At 42.9% G+C, this 13,304-nt stretch overlaps 1 protein-coding gene across 1 annotated transcript in view; it reads left to right on the top strand.

Moving 5' to 3' along the window:
* DNAH10 (dynein axonemal heavy chain 10) overlaps positions 1-13,304 on the top strand; it is a 157,001-nt gene that overhangs the window by 38,981 nt on the left and 104,716 nt on the right. The window contains exons 17-24 of the mRNA XM_086347331.1: positions 3,248-3,412; positions 4,136-4,343; positions 4,481-4,637; positions 7,889-8,365; positions 8,531-8,689; positions 10,609-10,725; positions 10,809-10,911; positions 12,259-12,437. Of these exons, the coding sequence (XP_086203457.1) occupies positions 3,248-3,412; positions 4,136-4,343; positions 4,481-4,637; positions 7,889-8,365; positions 8,531-8,689; positions 10,609-10,725; positions 10,809-10,911; positions 12,259-12,437 (1,565 nt within the window). The remainder of the gene's footprint in view (positions 1-3,247; positions 3,413-4,135; positions 4,344-4,480; positions 4,638-7,888; positions 8,366-8,530; positions 8,690-10,608; positions 10,726-10,808; positions 10,912-12,258; positions 12,438-13,304) is intronic.

Here is a 13,304-nt window from a genome sequence, read left to right as displayed (position 1 = left end):
TATTATTTATTTGACTACGTTGGGTCTTAATTGCAGCACGAAGGATCTTCATTGCCTCATATGGGACCTTTTGTTGTGGCGCATGGACTCTCCAGCTGTGGCTTGTGGGCTCAGTAGTTGCGGTCAATGCCCTGGCTTCTCTAGTTGTAACGTGTGGGCTAAGCTGCTCCATGGCATGTGGGGATCTTAGTTCCTTGACCAGGGATTGAACCCGTGTCCCCTGCATTGCAAGGCAGATTCTTAACCACTGGATCACCAGGGAAGTCCCTAACAAATATGTTTTGAGCATAATGTGCAGGGTTTTGTGTATGCTTAGTTGCTCGGTCATGTCTGACTCTTTGCAACCCCATGGACTGTAGCCCACCAGGCTCCTCTGTCCATGGTGTTCTCCAGGCAAGAATATTGGAGTGGGTTGCCATTCCCTTCTCCAGGGTTTTGTGTAGTGATTGCTTTTATTTGTTCTTTTTTTTTTGAAGTTTTAAAATGACAGATTCCATTTCATTAATAGTTGTAGGACGGTTCAAGGGATTAATATCCTATTGGGTGAGTCATGTAGTCTGTGCTTTTTGAATAAGTGTCCATTTCATCTAACTTGTCAGATTCATTGTGAGTTTTTCTTATTGTACCCTTATTATCTTTATAATACCTGTCTTTAGTGGTCCCTCCTATTTAATTCTGGGTATTGTTAACTTGTATCTTCTCTCTTTTTCTTTTCAGTCCTGCTAGAGATTAGTTTTATGGAAGCCGTTTGTTTCATTGATTTTATCTGTTGTCTTCCTGTGTTCAATTTTATTAATTTCTTCTCATCTGTATTATTTCCTTCTGCTTGATTTGGAATTTATTTTACTTCTTTTTTTAGAGGTTCTTGAGGTGGGAACTTTAATTGATTTGATATTTTTCCTCTTTTCTAATGTATGCATTTGGTACTATTTCCCTTTCAGCACTGCTTTAGTTATGCCCCACAGATTTTGATAGTTGTATTTTAATTTTTATTCAATTCGATGTATTTTTAAAACTTCCTTTATGACTTCCTCCTCGACCCATGGATTATTTAGAAGTGTGTTATTTAGTTCCAGAGATCAAATTGCCAACATCCACTGGATCATGGAAAAAGCGAAAGAGTTCCAGAAAAACATCTATTTCTGCTTTATTGACTATGCCAAAGCCTTTGACTGTGTGGATCACAATAAACTGTGGAAAATTCTGAAAGAGATGGGAATACCAGACCACCTGATCTGCCTCTTGAGAAATTTGTATGCAGGTCAGGAAGGAACAGTTAGAACTGCACATGGAACAACAGACTGGTTCCAAATAGGAAAAGGAGTACGTCAAGGCTGTATATTGTCACCCTGCTTATTTAACTTATATGCAGAGTACATCATGAGAAACGCTGGACTGGAAGAAACACAAACTGGAATTAAGATTGCCGGGAGAAATATCAATAACCTCAGATATGCAGATGACATCACCCTTATGGCAGAAAGTGAAGAGGAACTAAAAAGCCTCTTGATGAAGGTGAAAGTGGAGAGTGAAAAAGTTGGCTTAAAGCTCAACATTCAGAAAACGAAGATCATGGCATCCGGTCCCATTACTTCATGGGAAATAGATGGGGAAACAGTGGAAACGGTGTCAGACTTTATTTTTCTGGGCTCCAAAATCACTGCAGATGGTAACTGCAGCCATGAAATTAAAAGACGCTTACTCCTTGGAAGGAAAGTTATGACCAACCTAGATAGCATATTCAAAAGCAGAGACATTACTTTGCCAACAAAGGTCCGTCTAGTCAAGGCTATGGTTTTTCCTGTGGTCATGTATGGATGTGAGAATTGGACTGTGAAGAAGGCTGAGCGCCGAAGAATTGATGCTTTTGAACTGTGGTGTTGGAGAAGACTCTTGAGAGTCCCTTGGACTGCAAGGAGATCCAACCAGTCCATTCTGAAGGAGATCAGCCCTGGGATTTCTTTGGAAGGAATGATGCTAAAGCTGAAACTCCAGTACTTTGGCCACCTCATGTGAAGTGTTGACTCATTGGAAAAGACTCTGATGCTGGGAGGGATTGGGGGCAAGAGGAGAAGGGGACGACAGAGGATGAGATGGCTGGATGGCATCACTGACTCGATGGTCATGAGTCTGAGTGAACTCCGGGAGTTGGTGATGGACAGGGACGCCTGGCGTGCTGCGATTCATGGGGTCGCAAAGAGTCGGACACGACTGAGTGACTGATCTGATCTGATTTAGTTTCTAAGTGTTTGGAGATTTCCCTGTTATCTTCTGTTGTTGATTTATAATTTGAGTCCATTGTGGTTGGAGAACATACTGAGTATAATTTCAGTTCTTTTAAATTTGTTGAGGTTTGTTTTATGGCTCAGGGGATAGTCTATTTCAGTTAGCTGTCTCTCCCCCTTTCAGAGTCCTATGCTTGTTTTATGGATAATGTTCATGGTCTTAGCTGTATTTAGCAGGAAGAATAAGGAAAAATACATTCTTCTTCCTTTACTTTTTAAAAAATAAACAAGGCATTTTTGTTTTTCCCTTGTTTTTCCTTTTTTGCCCTTCCTCCTACTTCTCTTCTCTTGCTCCACATCTTCTTTTTCTTTGTCATTTCCTTTTTTCCTCTTTCTCCCTTTTCCTTTGTACAGAGAATATGTGTGTTTGGACCATGGACTCCAGAGCAAAACCCCTGGGTTAAATACCTAGTTTCCACCCACGTGACTCAACCTCTCAGGGGCTCCGCTTCCTCATCTGTAAAATGGGCACAATCTTCGTACCCTATTCATAGGTTGTTGTAAGGATTCGATGATGTAATAAACATCACAGGCTTAGGCTGTTGCCCGATTAATCATAAATTCTTAATTCGGGTTTACTATGCATGTTCTTGCTGTTTACTTTTCTAAGCAACAGGCCAGAGGAGACTGCAGGCACAGTGGCATGGGGTGGAGGGTTCAGGTTGCCATGGCAATGAGAGGACAAGAGGGCTGAACTTCTTTATCCTCATGGTGCTTCAGATACAATTATGCTAAAATGTGGACAGAAGAAATGTATCATTTGGTTGATTCTGAGCACCGGCTCTTTGTTCCAGTCCCCAGGGACCAAGTGGGTCTTTGTCACTTGGAAGACCCAAGGGGATGGAAGGAGCAGGGTCCTTCCTGTGAAGGGATGTGGTATTAACATTACAGTTGTTGGTGGGAGGGATGTGGAAGGAAGTGTTGAAAGCCAAGTATCTTTCTTTTGTTCTTTCTCTCCAAAGGTATTGCTGACTACATAACTCGGTGCAAACAGGCCATTGGGAAATTTGAGTCCCTTGTCCACCAGATTCATAAGAATGCAGATGACATTTCTTCCAGACTTACTTTGATAGAGTCCATAAATCTCTTTAAATATCCAGCACCTAAAAGTGAGGACGAACTCCCAGGTAGATCTGGCTTCTTTTTTCTTTTGATTGTGGGAGGAAAAGTCTCTTGGTCATGACTGTGCACACACACACACATTTTATCGCACAAATGGAATAAAACCGTGCCTCACGATCTCAGGCAGTTACTTGGAAACCTAATGGGTTATTCTTACTCTTTGTCACGTTTTATGTATTGCTTAGTTCTACAGATTCCTGAGTCTATGAAGATTAATGGTTCTTTTGTCAATAACTCTGTAACAGGAAGGTGAACTGTGTGTTTTTTTTTAATTTTATTTTATTTTTAAACTTTACATAATTGTATTAGTTTTGCCAAATATCAAAATGAATCCGCCACAGGTATACATGTGTTCCCCATCCTGAACCCTCCTCCCTTCTCCCTCCCCATACCATCCCTCTGGGTCGTCCCAGTGCTTGTTCAAATGGTATTTTAAATGTTCTTGGACTTAGTCAACAAGGAATTCAGGACTAGTTAACAAGCATTTCAAGGCAAGCAAGATTGCCCAAAGACATAGCATGCACAATCAGCATTCAACCCCATGTGGTCATGTATTTTTTGCTTTGGATGTGTCTTGCTTTGGATGGTGTTGACTTGTTTTCTGCTTTTGGTCAAGATTAGAGGTTGCTTTTGTATTTGCGAGATGTACAGCTCATGTTTGGGTTGCTTTTTGAGTAATGTCCTTTCCCGTGTCCATGAAGAGCTTTAACAGATGTCTTCTGCTGCAGGCGTCAAGGAGTTCTTTGAACACATTGAACGAGAACGGGCCAAGGACGTGGACCACATGGTCAGGTGGTATCTTGCCATTGGGCCTCTTCTGACAAAAGTTGAGGGGCTGGTCATCCACACCAACACGGGCAAGGCCCCCAAGCTGGCCTCCTACTATGAATACTGGGAAAATAGAATCTACGAGGTCCTGACAAAGCTCATCCTGAAGTGAGTTATCTTCGTATTACATGTTGTAAAGGCAGTGTGTGTGGGGAATTCCTTGGCAGTCCGGTAGTTAGGACTCTGTGCTGTCAGATCTACTTCACTCTGCTGAGTCCTGAGTCTGTTTTATTGACCCCTCCTAGGAATCTGCAGTCTTTTAATTCTTTAGTCCTTGGAAACGTCCCTTTGTTCCAAACGGAAACCATCTTGACGGCGCCAGAGATCATTCTGCATCCCAATGCAAATGAGATTGACAAAATGTGTGTTCACTGTGTCCGAAACTGTGTGGAGATGACCAAGGTAAGGGCAGGAGTGTGTGTTATTTCCTGGGTGGTCCCTGGTTGCAGAGAGTTAGGCCCACCAGCTGTGGACAGCACGTGACTCAGAGTTGCTGAACGCAGGTCTGACTGCTCGATTCTCAAGAGCTAAAGAGGCAAGGTTGGTGAAAAGCAACGTTTGTTTTATTTTGGATGCTGGTAATGGGGATGAGGGGTGAGTGGCGGAGGGTGGACGCCTGTCCAAAGGCCTAACGCCCCTCCCCAATGACAACCAGTGGGCAAAGAACTTTTATGGACAGAGGGAGGGGGCTCCATGCAGAAACAGCACAGTCAGTTCTGACAGTCATTTTGAAATTGTCTTTGGTGGTCTGGCTAGTGTCATCTTGATTGTTTTAAGTATAGTTAATCTTCAGTTCCACGGTCAGTTTGTTCCCGTTTCCTTGAGGCCGGTTCTCAGAATTGTGGCATCTCATGTCACGGCTACAGTCTGGTCATCATGTTGTTAATTTCTTCCACCTGGTGGGGGTTTCATTATCTATAAGACAGCTCACAAAATTGTTGTTCAGTAGCACAGTCATGTCCAACTCTTTGCAATCCCATGGACTGCAGCACGCCAGACTTCCCTGTCCTTCACCATCTTCTGGAGTTTGCTCAGACTCATGTCCATTGAGTTGATGATGCCATCCAGCCATCTCATCCTCTGTCACCCCCTTCTCCTCCTGCCCTCAATCTTTCCCAGCATCAGAGGCTTTTCCAATGAGTCGGCTGTTCCCATCAGGTGGCCAAAGTATTGGAGCTTCAGCTTCAGCATCCAGAGAGTACTCAGGGTTGATTTCCTTTAGGACTGACTGGTTTGATCTCCTTGCAGTCTGAGGGACTCTCAAAGGTCTTCTCCAGCACCACAGTTCAAAAGCATCAGTTCTTTGATGCTCAGCCTTCTTTATGGTCCAACTCTCACATCTGTACATGGCTACTGGAAAAACCACAATTTTTAACGAACTGGACCTTTTTTGGCAAAGTGATGTCTTTGCTTTTTAATACTCTGTCTAGATTTGCATCTTTTAATTTCATGGCTGCAGTGATTTTGGAGCCCAAGAAAAGAAAATTTGTCACTGCTTCTACTTTTTCCCCATCTATTTGCCATGAAGTGATGGGACCAGATGCCATGATGTTAGTTTTTTGAATGTTGAGTTTCAAGCCAGCTTTGTCACTCTCCTCTTTCACCTTCATCAAGAGGCTCTTTAGTTCCTCTTTACTTTCTACCATTAGAGAGGTATCATCTGCATATCTGAGGCTGTTGATATTTCTCCCAGCATTCTTCATTCCAGCTTGTGATTCACCCAGTCCAGCATTTCACATGATGTACTCTGCATATAAGTTAAATAAGCAGGGGGATGGTATATAGCCTTGACATACTCCTTTCCCAATTTTGAACCAATACGGTTTTAATTGTTGCTTCTTGACCCTCATACTGGTTTCTTAGAAGACAAGTAAGGTGGTCTGGTACTCTCATCTCTTTAAGAATTTTCCACAGTTTGTTGTGATCTGCATAGTCAAAGGCTTTAGTGGTCAATGAAACAGAAGTAGGTGTTTTTCTGAAATTCCCTTGCTTTCTCTATGGTCCAACCAATGTTGGCAATTTGGTCTCTGGTTCCTCTGCCTTCTCTAAACCCACCTATACATCTGGAACTTCTTGGTTCACTTACTACTGAAGCCTAGCTTGAAGGATTTTGAACGGGACCTTACTAGCATGTGAAATGAGCACAGTTGTACAGTTCAGTTAGTTCAGTTCAGTTACTTAGTCATGTTTGACTCTTTGCGACCCCGTGGACTGCAGCATGCCAGGCTTCCCTGTCCATCACCAACTCCCAGAGCTTGCTTAAACTCATGTCCATCAAGTGAGTGGTGCCATCCAACCATCTCATCCTCTATTGTTCCCTTCTCTTTCTGCCTTCAATCTTTCCCAGCATCAGGGTCTTTTCCAATGAATCAGTTCTTCACATCAGGTGGCCAGAGTACTGGAGCTTCAGCTTTAGCATCTGTCCTTCCAATGAATATTCAGGACTGATTTCCTTTAGGATTGACAGGTTGGATCTCCTTGAAGTCCAAGGGGCTCTCAAAAGTCTTCTCTAACACCACAGTTCAAAAGAATCAATTCTTCAGTGCTCAACTTTCTTTATGGTCCAACTCTCACATCCATACATGACTACTGGAAAAACCATAGCTTTGACTAGACGGACCTTTGTTGGCAAAGTGATGTCTCTGCTTTTTAATATGCTGTTTAAGTTGGTCATAGCTTTTCTTCCAACGAACAAGCGTCTTTTCTTGCTTCATGGCCACAGTCACCATCTGCAATGATTTTGGAGCCCCCCCAAAATAAAGTCTCTCACTGTATCCATTGTTTCCCCATCTATTTGCCATGAAGTGTTGGAACTGGATGCCGTGATCTTAGTTTTCTGAATGTTGAATTTTAAGCCAGGTTTTTCACCTCTTTCACTTTCATCAAGAGGCTCTTTAGTTCTTTGTTTTCTGCCGTAAAGGTGGTGTCATCTGCATATCTGGGGTTAATGCTGTTTCTCTGGGCAATCTTGATTCCAGCTTATGCTTCATCCAACCCGACATTTTGCATGATGTACTCTGCATATAAGTTAAATAAGCAGAGTGAAAATACACAGCCTTGATGTACTCCTTTCCCAATTTGGAACCAGTCTCTTGTTTCATGTCCAGTTTTACTGTTGCTTCTTTGGACACTTTCTCACTTGGGAGGCTCATCTTCTGGTGTCATATCATTTTACCTGTTCATACTGTCCATGGTTCCTTACTAGCAAGACTTATTGCTGAATATGATATGTACTGTTTTGTGTGCTGTGCTTAGTCGTTCAGTCGTGTCTGACTCTTTTCGACCCCATGGATTGCAGCCCGCCAGGCTCCTTTGTCCATGGAGATTCTCCAGGCAAGAATACTGGAGTGGGTTGCCATGCCTTCCTGTAGGGGATCTTCCCAACCCAGGGATCAAACGTAGGTCTCCCACATTGTGGGAAGATTCTTTACTGTCTGAGCCACCAGGAAAGCCCATGAATACTGGAATGGGTAGCCTATCCCTTCTCCAGGGGATCTTCCCTAACTAGGAATCGAACTGGAGTCTCCTGAATTGCAGTCAGATTCTTTACCAGCTGAGCTACCAGAGAAGCCTATGATATGTACAAAGGGAGCAAAATAGATACTAAAGGATTGTCTTTCCCCCCTGCCCCACCCTGATTCTTATTTTGTCAGCATTTTGTTCGCTGGATGAACGGCAGCTGCATAGAATGCCCCCCACAGAAAGGAGAGGAGGAAGAACTTGTTACCATCAGCTTTTACAATGATATCTCTCAGAACCCTCAGATAATTGAGCAGGCTGTTATGATCCCCCAAAACGTCCACAGGATTCTGGTCAGTCTTATGAAGTACCTGCAGAAATGGAAGCGCTACCGACCTCTCTGGAAACTGGACAAAGCCATTGTGATGGAGAAATTTGCTGCTAAGAAGCCTCCCTGTGTTGCCTATGATGAGAAGTTGCAGTTCTACGCCAGGATCGCCTCTGAAGTGATGCACCACCTCTTGATCAAGGATGAGCATTGCATCCGCCTTCAGCTCGGACCCCTGGCTAACACCGTGCAGGAAAATGCCAAGTCCTGGGTGGTTTCGCTCGGGAGACTCCTCAATGACTCAGCCAGAGAGGAACTCAATAACCTGCACGAAGAGATAGAGGTAGTGGATCCCAGGACTTCTCTGAAAGTCCAGTGCACTATGCATTGTGGGACAGAGCCCCAGGGTTTCTCTAAAACTGCTTTTATTTCAAGGAAGTCAGGGCTTCAGGGCACTGTATTTTTCCCCCCTGTGCTTATTTAGTTTCCTTTGAACTTTCTTTTATAGTCCCTGAACAAAAACCTGAAGAAGAGCCCCAGTACCCTCGAGGATCTCAAGTTTGTGCTTGCAACCATCGCAGAAATCCGAAGTAAATCTTTAGTCATGGAACTCAGATACCGGGACGTGCAGGAGAGGTACCGCACCATGGCGATGTACGAGCTCTATGTAAGTGAACTCTTTTCTGTATTTCTTTCCCTTTTTCTTTACTCGCTGTTCTCTTTATTTATTTATTTTTTGGCTATGCTGGGTCTTCATTGCTGCAAGGGCTTTTCCTAGTGGTGGCAGGCAGGGGCTACTCTCTAACTTCGGTGCTTGAGCTTCTCATTGTGGCGGCTTCTCTTGTTGCAGAGCACAAGCTCTAGGGCTTGCGGGCTTCAACAGCTGTGGCATGTGGGTTCAGCAGCCGCGGCTCCCAGGCTCACTAGCTGTGGTGCACGGGCTTAGTTGCCCCTTGGCACATGGGATCTTCCCAGACCAGGGATCAAACTGTTGTCTCCGGCATTGGCAGGTGGATTCTTTACCACTGAGTCACCAAGGAAGCCCCGAAGCCCCTTTCTTTTTTCTTGATGTTAATTTTCTTTAATAAATCAAGGGCTATTGCAAAAATGAAAAAAGTGGAGGAGAGAGATAAGACAATAAGGGAAACTGGTAGAAGATGACAGTGCAGTTGTCTTTAAGTTTGTTAAACATGGGTTTCAAAGACCTTCAGAAGGCCCATGGATGAGTTTGAGAGTTGAGGGTTTCAATTTCCTTGAAATTATATGTGAAATTTTGCATGCCACCCATCACATGATACACAAAAAGGAGTCCACTGGAAAAACAAAGTAGAAGGGAGAAACAAGTAGCTGTTATAAGCCAGCATTTGCATAAAATCTGTATTTCAACATTTTCATCACTTGAGTGCTTTTATCGCCCAACTGCCCCTTAGCCTTGCCTGCAAGCTAGAGAGTCTCTAATCAGAAAATGGGCAGTGAGGACTTCCCTGGTGGTCCAGTGGTTAAGAATCTGCCTTTCAGTGCAGGGGACACAGATTCTATCCCTGGTCAGGGAACTAAGATCCCACATGCCCTGGGGCAACTAAGCCCATGCCCCGTAACTACTGAGGCTGGACACAGCAAGGAAGATCCCCCGTGCTGCAACTAAGACCCAATGCAACCAAAAATAAACAAATGACTTAAAAAAAAAGAAAATGCACAGTAGTGGTGATCACTTCGTAATGTATAGAATAATGAATGCCTATGTGTGCACCTGAAACTAACATAATACTGTAGGCCAATTATACTTCAGTAAAAAATAATAAACACAAGAAGAGGAACTTTTCCTTAAAAACTGTCCGTTTATCCTGAGATACAGTTTCTATAAAAAGGGCAGGTTAAATCCTTGATTCTTGACCTGTATTTACATGTTTTCAGAATTATAATTTGGTTCCCTAGCACCCTCCAAGGGAAAAAGAAAATTGTAGAGTGTGCAAAATTTATATTTTTATAATTAAAGTCAAAATGTTCAATTCTGTCTCTTGTTCTCTTTATTAAGTAAAATCATTTAAGGTTCTGTATCTTAGAGCTCCATTACTATCTGCTTATATTGTCTGTGTGTCTCTTGATTTCCTCCAAGTCATTCATATCCTTTTCATTCTGTTATTTCTGATTGAGTTCTGGACATCATTTATGAAAAGTTGTAAAGAGAATCAGAGGCCTCTCTCATGATGCTATGTTTCATCAGAAGAGATTTATTTTTGCTTCTGACAGCACAGCTGGGTGTGTTAATGGGTCAAGATAACCTTATTCAAATCAGATGAAGTTGATTTGAAGCTCAGTTTTACTTTATGAATGACTTATCTCTCTAGGTTATCTCTCTAGGTTATCTCTCTCTCTACCTACCTCTGTTATCTCTCTCTTTTAAAAATTACATTCTTCTGATTTTTATTTGGATTATAAATATCTTTGTATAATTCACAACATCTGTTCAAATGGCCTATTCTACTGTTACGCAGATGCAGAAATCCCAGGACAGTAGCCTTGACCAGAAATTTCAGTTCCAAGCCTGCTTGTCATTTATTATTTGTCCTTTTTTTTTTTTTTAAGCCTTCTGATGCAGAGAAAGAACTGGTTGACAACATTGAGAGCATGTGGTCAAACCTTTTCAATGATTCGTTGACTGTGGAGCATGCTCTGGGAGGCATAAAGAGAATGTTCACAGAGGTACCTTTAAATGTTTCATCTTCTGAATATAGATGTTGAAAAATACCCAGTGGGCTCAATTAACGCAACCCTGCTTTCCTCAGCTTACTCGAGGTGAAATACTAAACTACAGACAGCAGATAGAGGATTTTGCAAAACGGTTTTATCGTGAAGGCCCTGGTTCTGTAGGTGAAGATCTTGACAGAGGTAAGGATATCCACATTGGTCTTACTGGGGCATTTGAAGACATTCTGCTTAAGAATTTTGTGAGGAGATTGGATGGAGTGGTGGTTTGCAAGCTTGCCTGTACACTGGGTTCCTCTGGGGATCTCTAAAGATCTCTGCTCCCTGGGGACCAGGTTCACATAGTCTGATTCCACTGATCTCAAGGGTGGTTTGGACATCAAGGTTTAAAACATTTTTTAATTTATATATTATTATTTTCTAATTTTTATCTGCAGGTGAGTTTTCTCTAGTTACAGCAAGTGAGGGCTCCTCTTGTTGAGGAGCTTGAGCTTCTTGTTGTGGGGGCTCCTCTTGGTGAGGAGCTCAGGCTCCAGGTGTACCAGCTTCAGTGGTTGCGGCCCATGGGCTTAGCTGCTCTGGAGTCTGTGGGATCTTCCTGGACCAGGGATCGAACCTGTGTCCCCTCCATTGGCAGGTGGATTTTCAACCACTGGACCTCCAGGGAAGCCCCTGGACATCAAAGTTTTTAAAAGCTCCCATGGGGATTCTAATCTGCAGCCCAAGTTGAGACCACTTAGAGCAAGAATGCTTAGGAGACAGAAATTTCTCACTGGAGGAGCTTGTAGTAACTGGTTTTAGTTAGAATGATGGAGAGATAAAGTCTGGTCATTCTACATTTGTCTTCCCAATTGGCTTTTATGGCTGACGTGATAATTTTGCATATTGTTCATGATTTCTTATTCAATTTTGTGTACCTTAAGATTGTATGTATTCCAACACTTGCCTGCCTGCTTGTGAATTTATACAAGCATCCTATGCTAACAAATCACTTCTTATCTATCATAAAAAGTATGTATTTAAAAAGAACTTATTTACAAAACAGAGTCACAGACTTCGAAAACACACTTATGGTTACCAAAAGGGAAAGGTGGTCAGGGGAGGGAGAAATTAGGAGTTTGGGGTTGTATTCACTACTATACATACAATAGATAATCAACAAGGACCTACTGTATAGCACAGAGAACTCTACTCCATACTCTGTGGTAACCTATATGGGAAAAGAATCTGAAAAAGAATAGATACATGTGTAACTGCATCATTCTGCTATGCACTGAAGGTCACACAACATTGTAAATCGACTATGTTGTTGTTGGTCACTAAGTCGTGTCTGACTCTCTTGCTACCCCATGGACTGTAGCCCACCAGGCTCCTCTGTCCATGGGATTCTCCGGGAAAGAATACAGGAGTAAGTTGTCATTTTCTTCTCCAGGGGATCCTCCCAACTTAGGGACTGAACTCGAGTCTCCTGCATTAGCAGGTGAATTCTTCACTGCTGAGTATAAGTTTATTTATTTACTTATTTATTAGGAGTAGAACTTTTAGCCACTTTCGATAAAGAGCTGATGAAACATGAAAAGAACCGTCAGGAGCTGGCTAATGCTGAGAAGCTTTTTGATCTTCCAATTACAATGTACCCAGAGCTGCTCAAAGTGCAGAAGGAAATGAGCGGACTGAAGGTGATTTACGAGCTCTATGAAGAACTGAAGGTAAGCGTCCACCCGCAGATTTGGTCTCCATGGAGGGAATGTGGCTCAGTGGACTTTGAGGTCATAGTCATAAAGAGCCTGGGGCAGAGTTCAGAGAAACTCGCACTTTAGATCTTGGAAGGAGGTGATGGGGGGTGACCGCTAATGGGTACGAGGTTTCCATCTGGGGTGTGGAGAGAATTCTGGAACCTGATGGGTGTGTGATGGCTGCCTAACACTATGAATGGCCTGCTTTCCACTGTACATATTCCTGGTAGAAAGCAGGTCAGTGGTTACCTAGAGGTGGGGTGGAAGGAGAGGGCTGGGAGGGGGTGATTACAGAGTGGCAGGAGGAGACCACTGAGGGGGATGGTGATGGATACGTTCATTATCTAGATGGAGCTGATGGTGTCACAGATGTGCACACATCAGTTGTACACTCGAAATACATGCAGCTTTATTGTACACCAGCAAACTCTCCATAAAGCTTCAGAAAAACAGAGAGAATGGGGAGAAAGGCGTTAGAAACGCCAAGTATAGACGATGTTTCCAGTGAGTCTTGTTACAAAGAGAAGCAGAGAAAGGAGGACTGGTGGGTGAAGGGGATGTGAGGTCAAAATAATTAAAACATTTTTCTCATTTATTTATTTTTTGGCTGCCTTGAGTCTTTGTTGCTGTGCACAGGCTTTCTCTAGTGTCTCTAGAGAAGGAACAGACAGACTCAAGAGGGAAAGGAGGAGGGTGGGGTGAATTGGGAGACTGGGATTGACATATATACACTGGTGATACTATGTATAAATCAGAAAACTAATGAGAATGTTCGGTGCAGCACAGGGAACTCTACTCAGTGCTCTGTGGTGACCTAAATGGGAAAGAAATCCATAAGAG

The sequence above is a fragment of the Bos grunniens genome, chromosome 17 (assembly GCF_055505025.1).
Source record: "Bos grunniens cultivar Pamir isolate PY7600 chromosome 17, Bosgru_T2T1.0, whole genome shotgun sequence".
Taxonomy (NCBI): domain Eukaryota; kingdom Metazoa; phylum Chordata; class Mammalia; order Artiodactyla; family Bovidae; genus Bos; species Bos grunniens.
The sequence above is the reverse complement of the archived record's forward strand: the minus strand, read 5'-3'. Positions and strand labels throughout refer to the sequence as shown.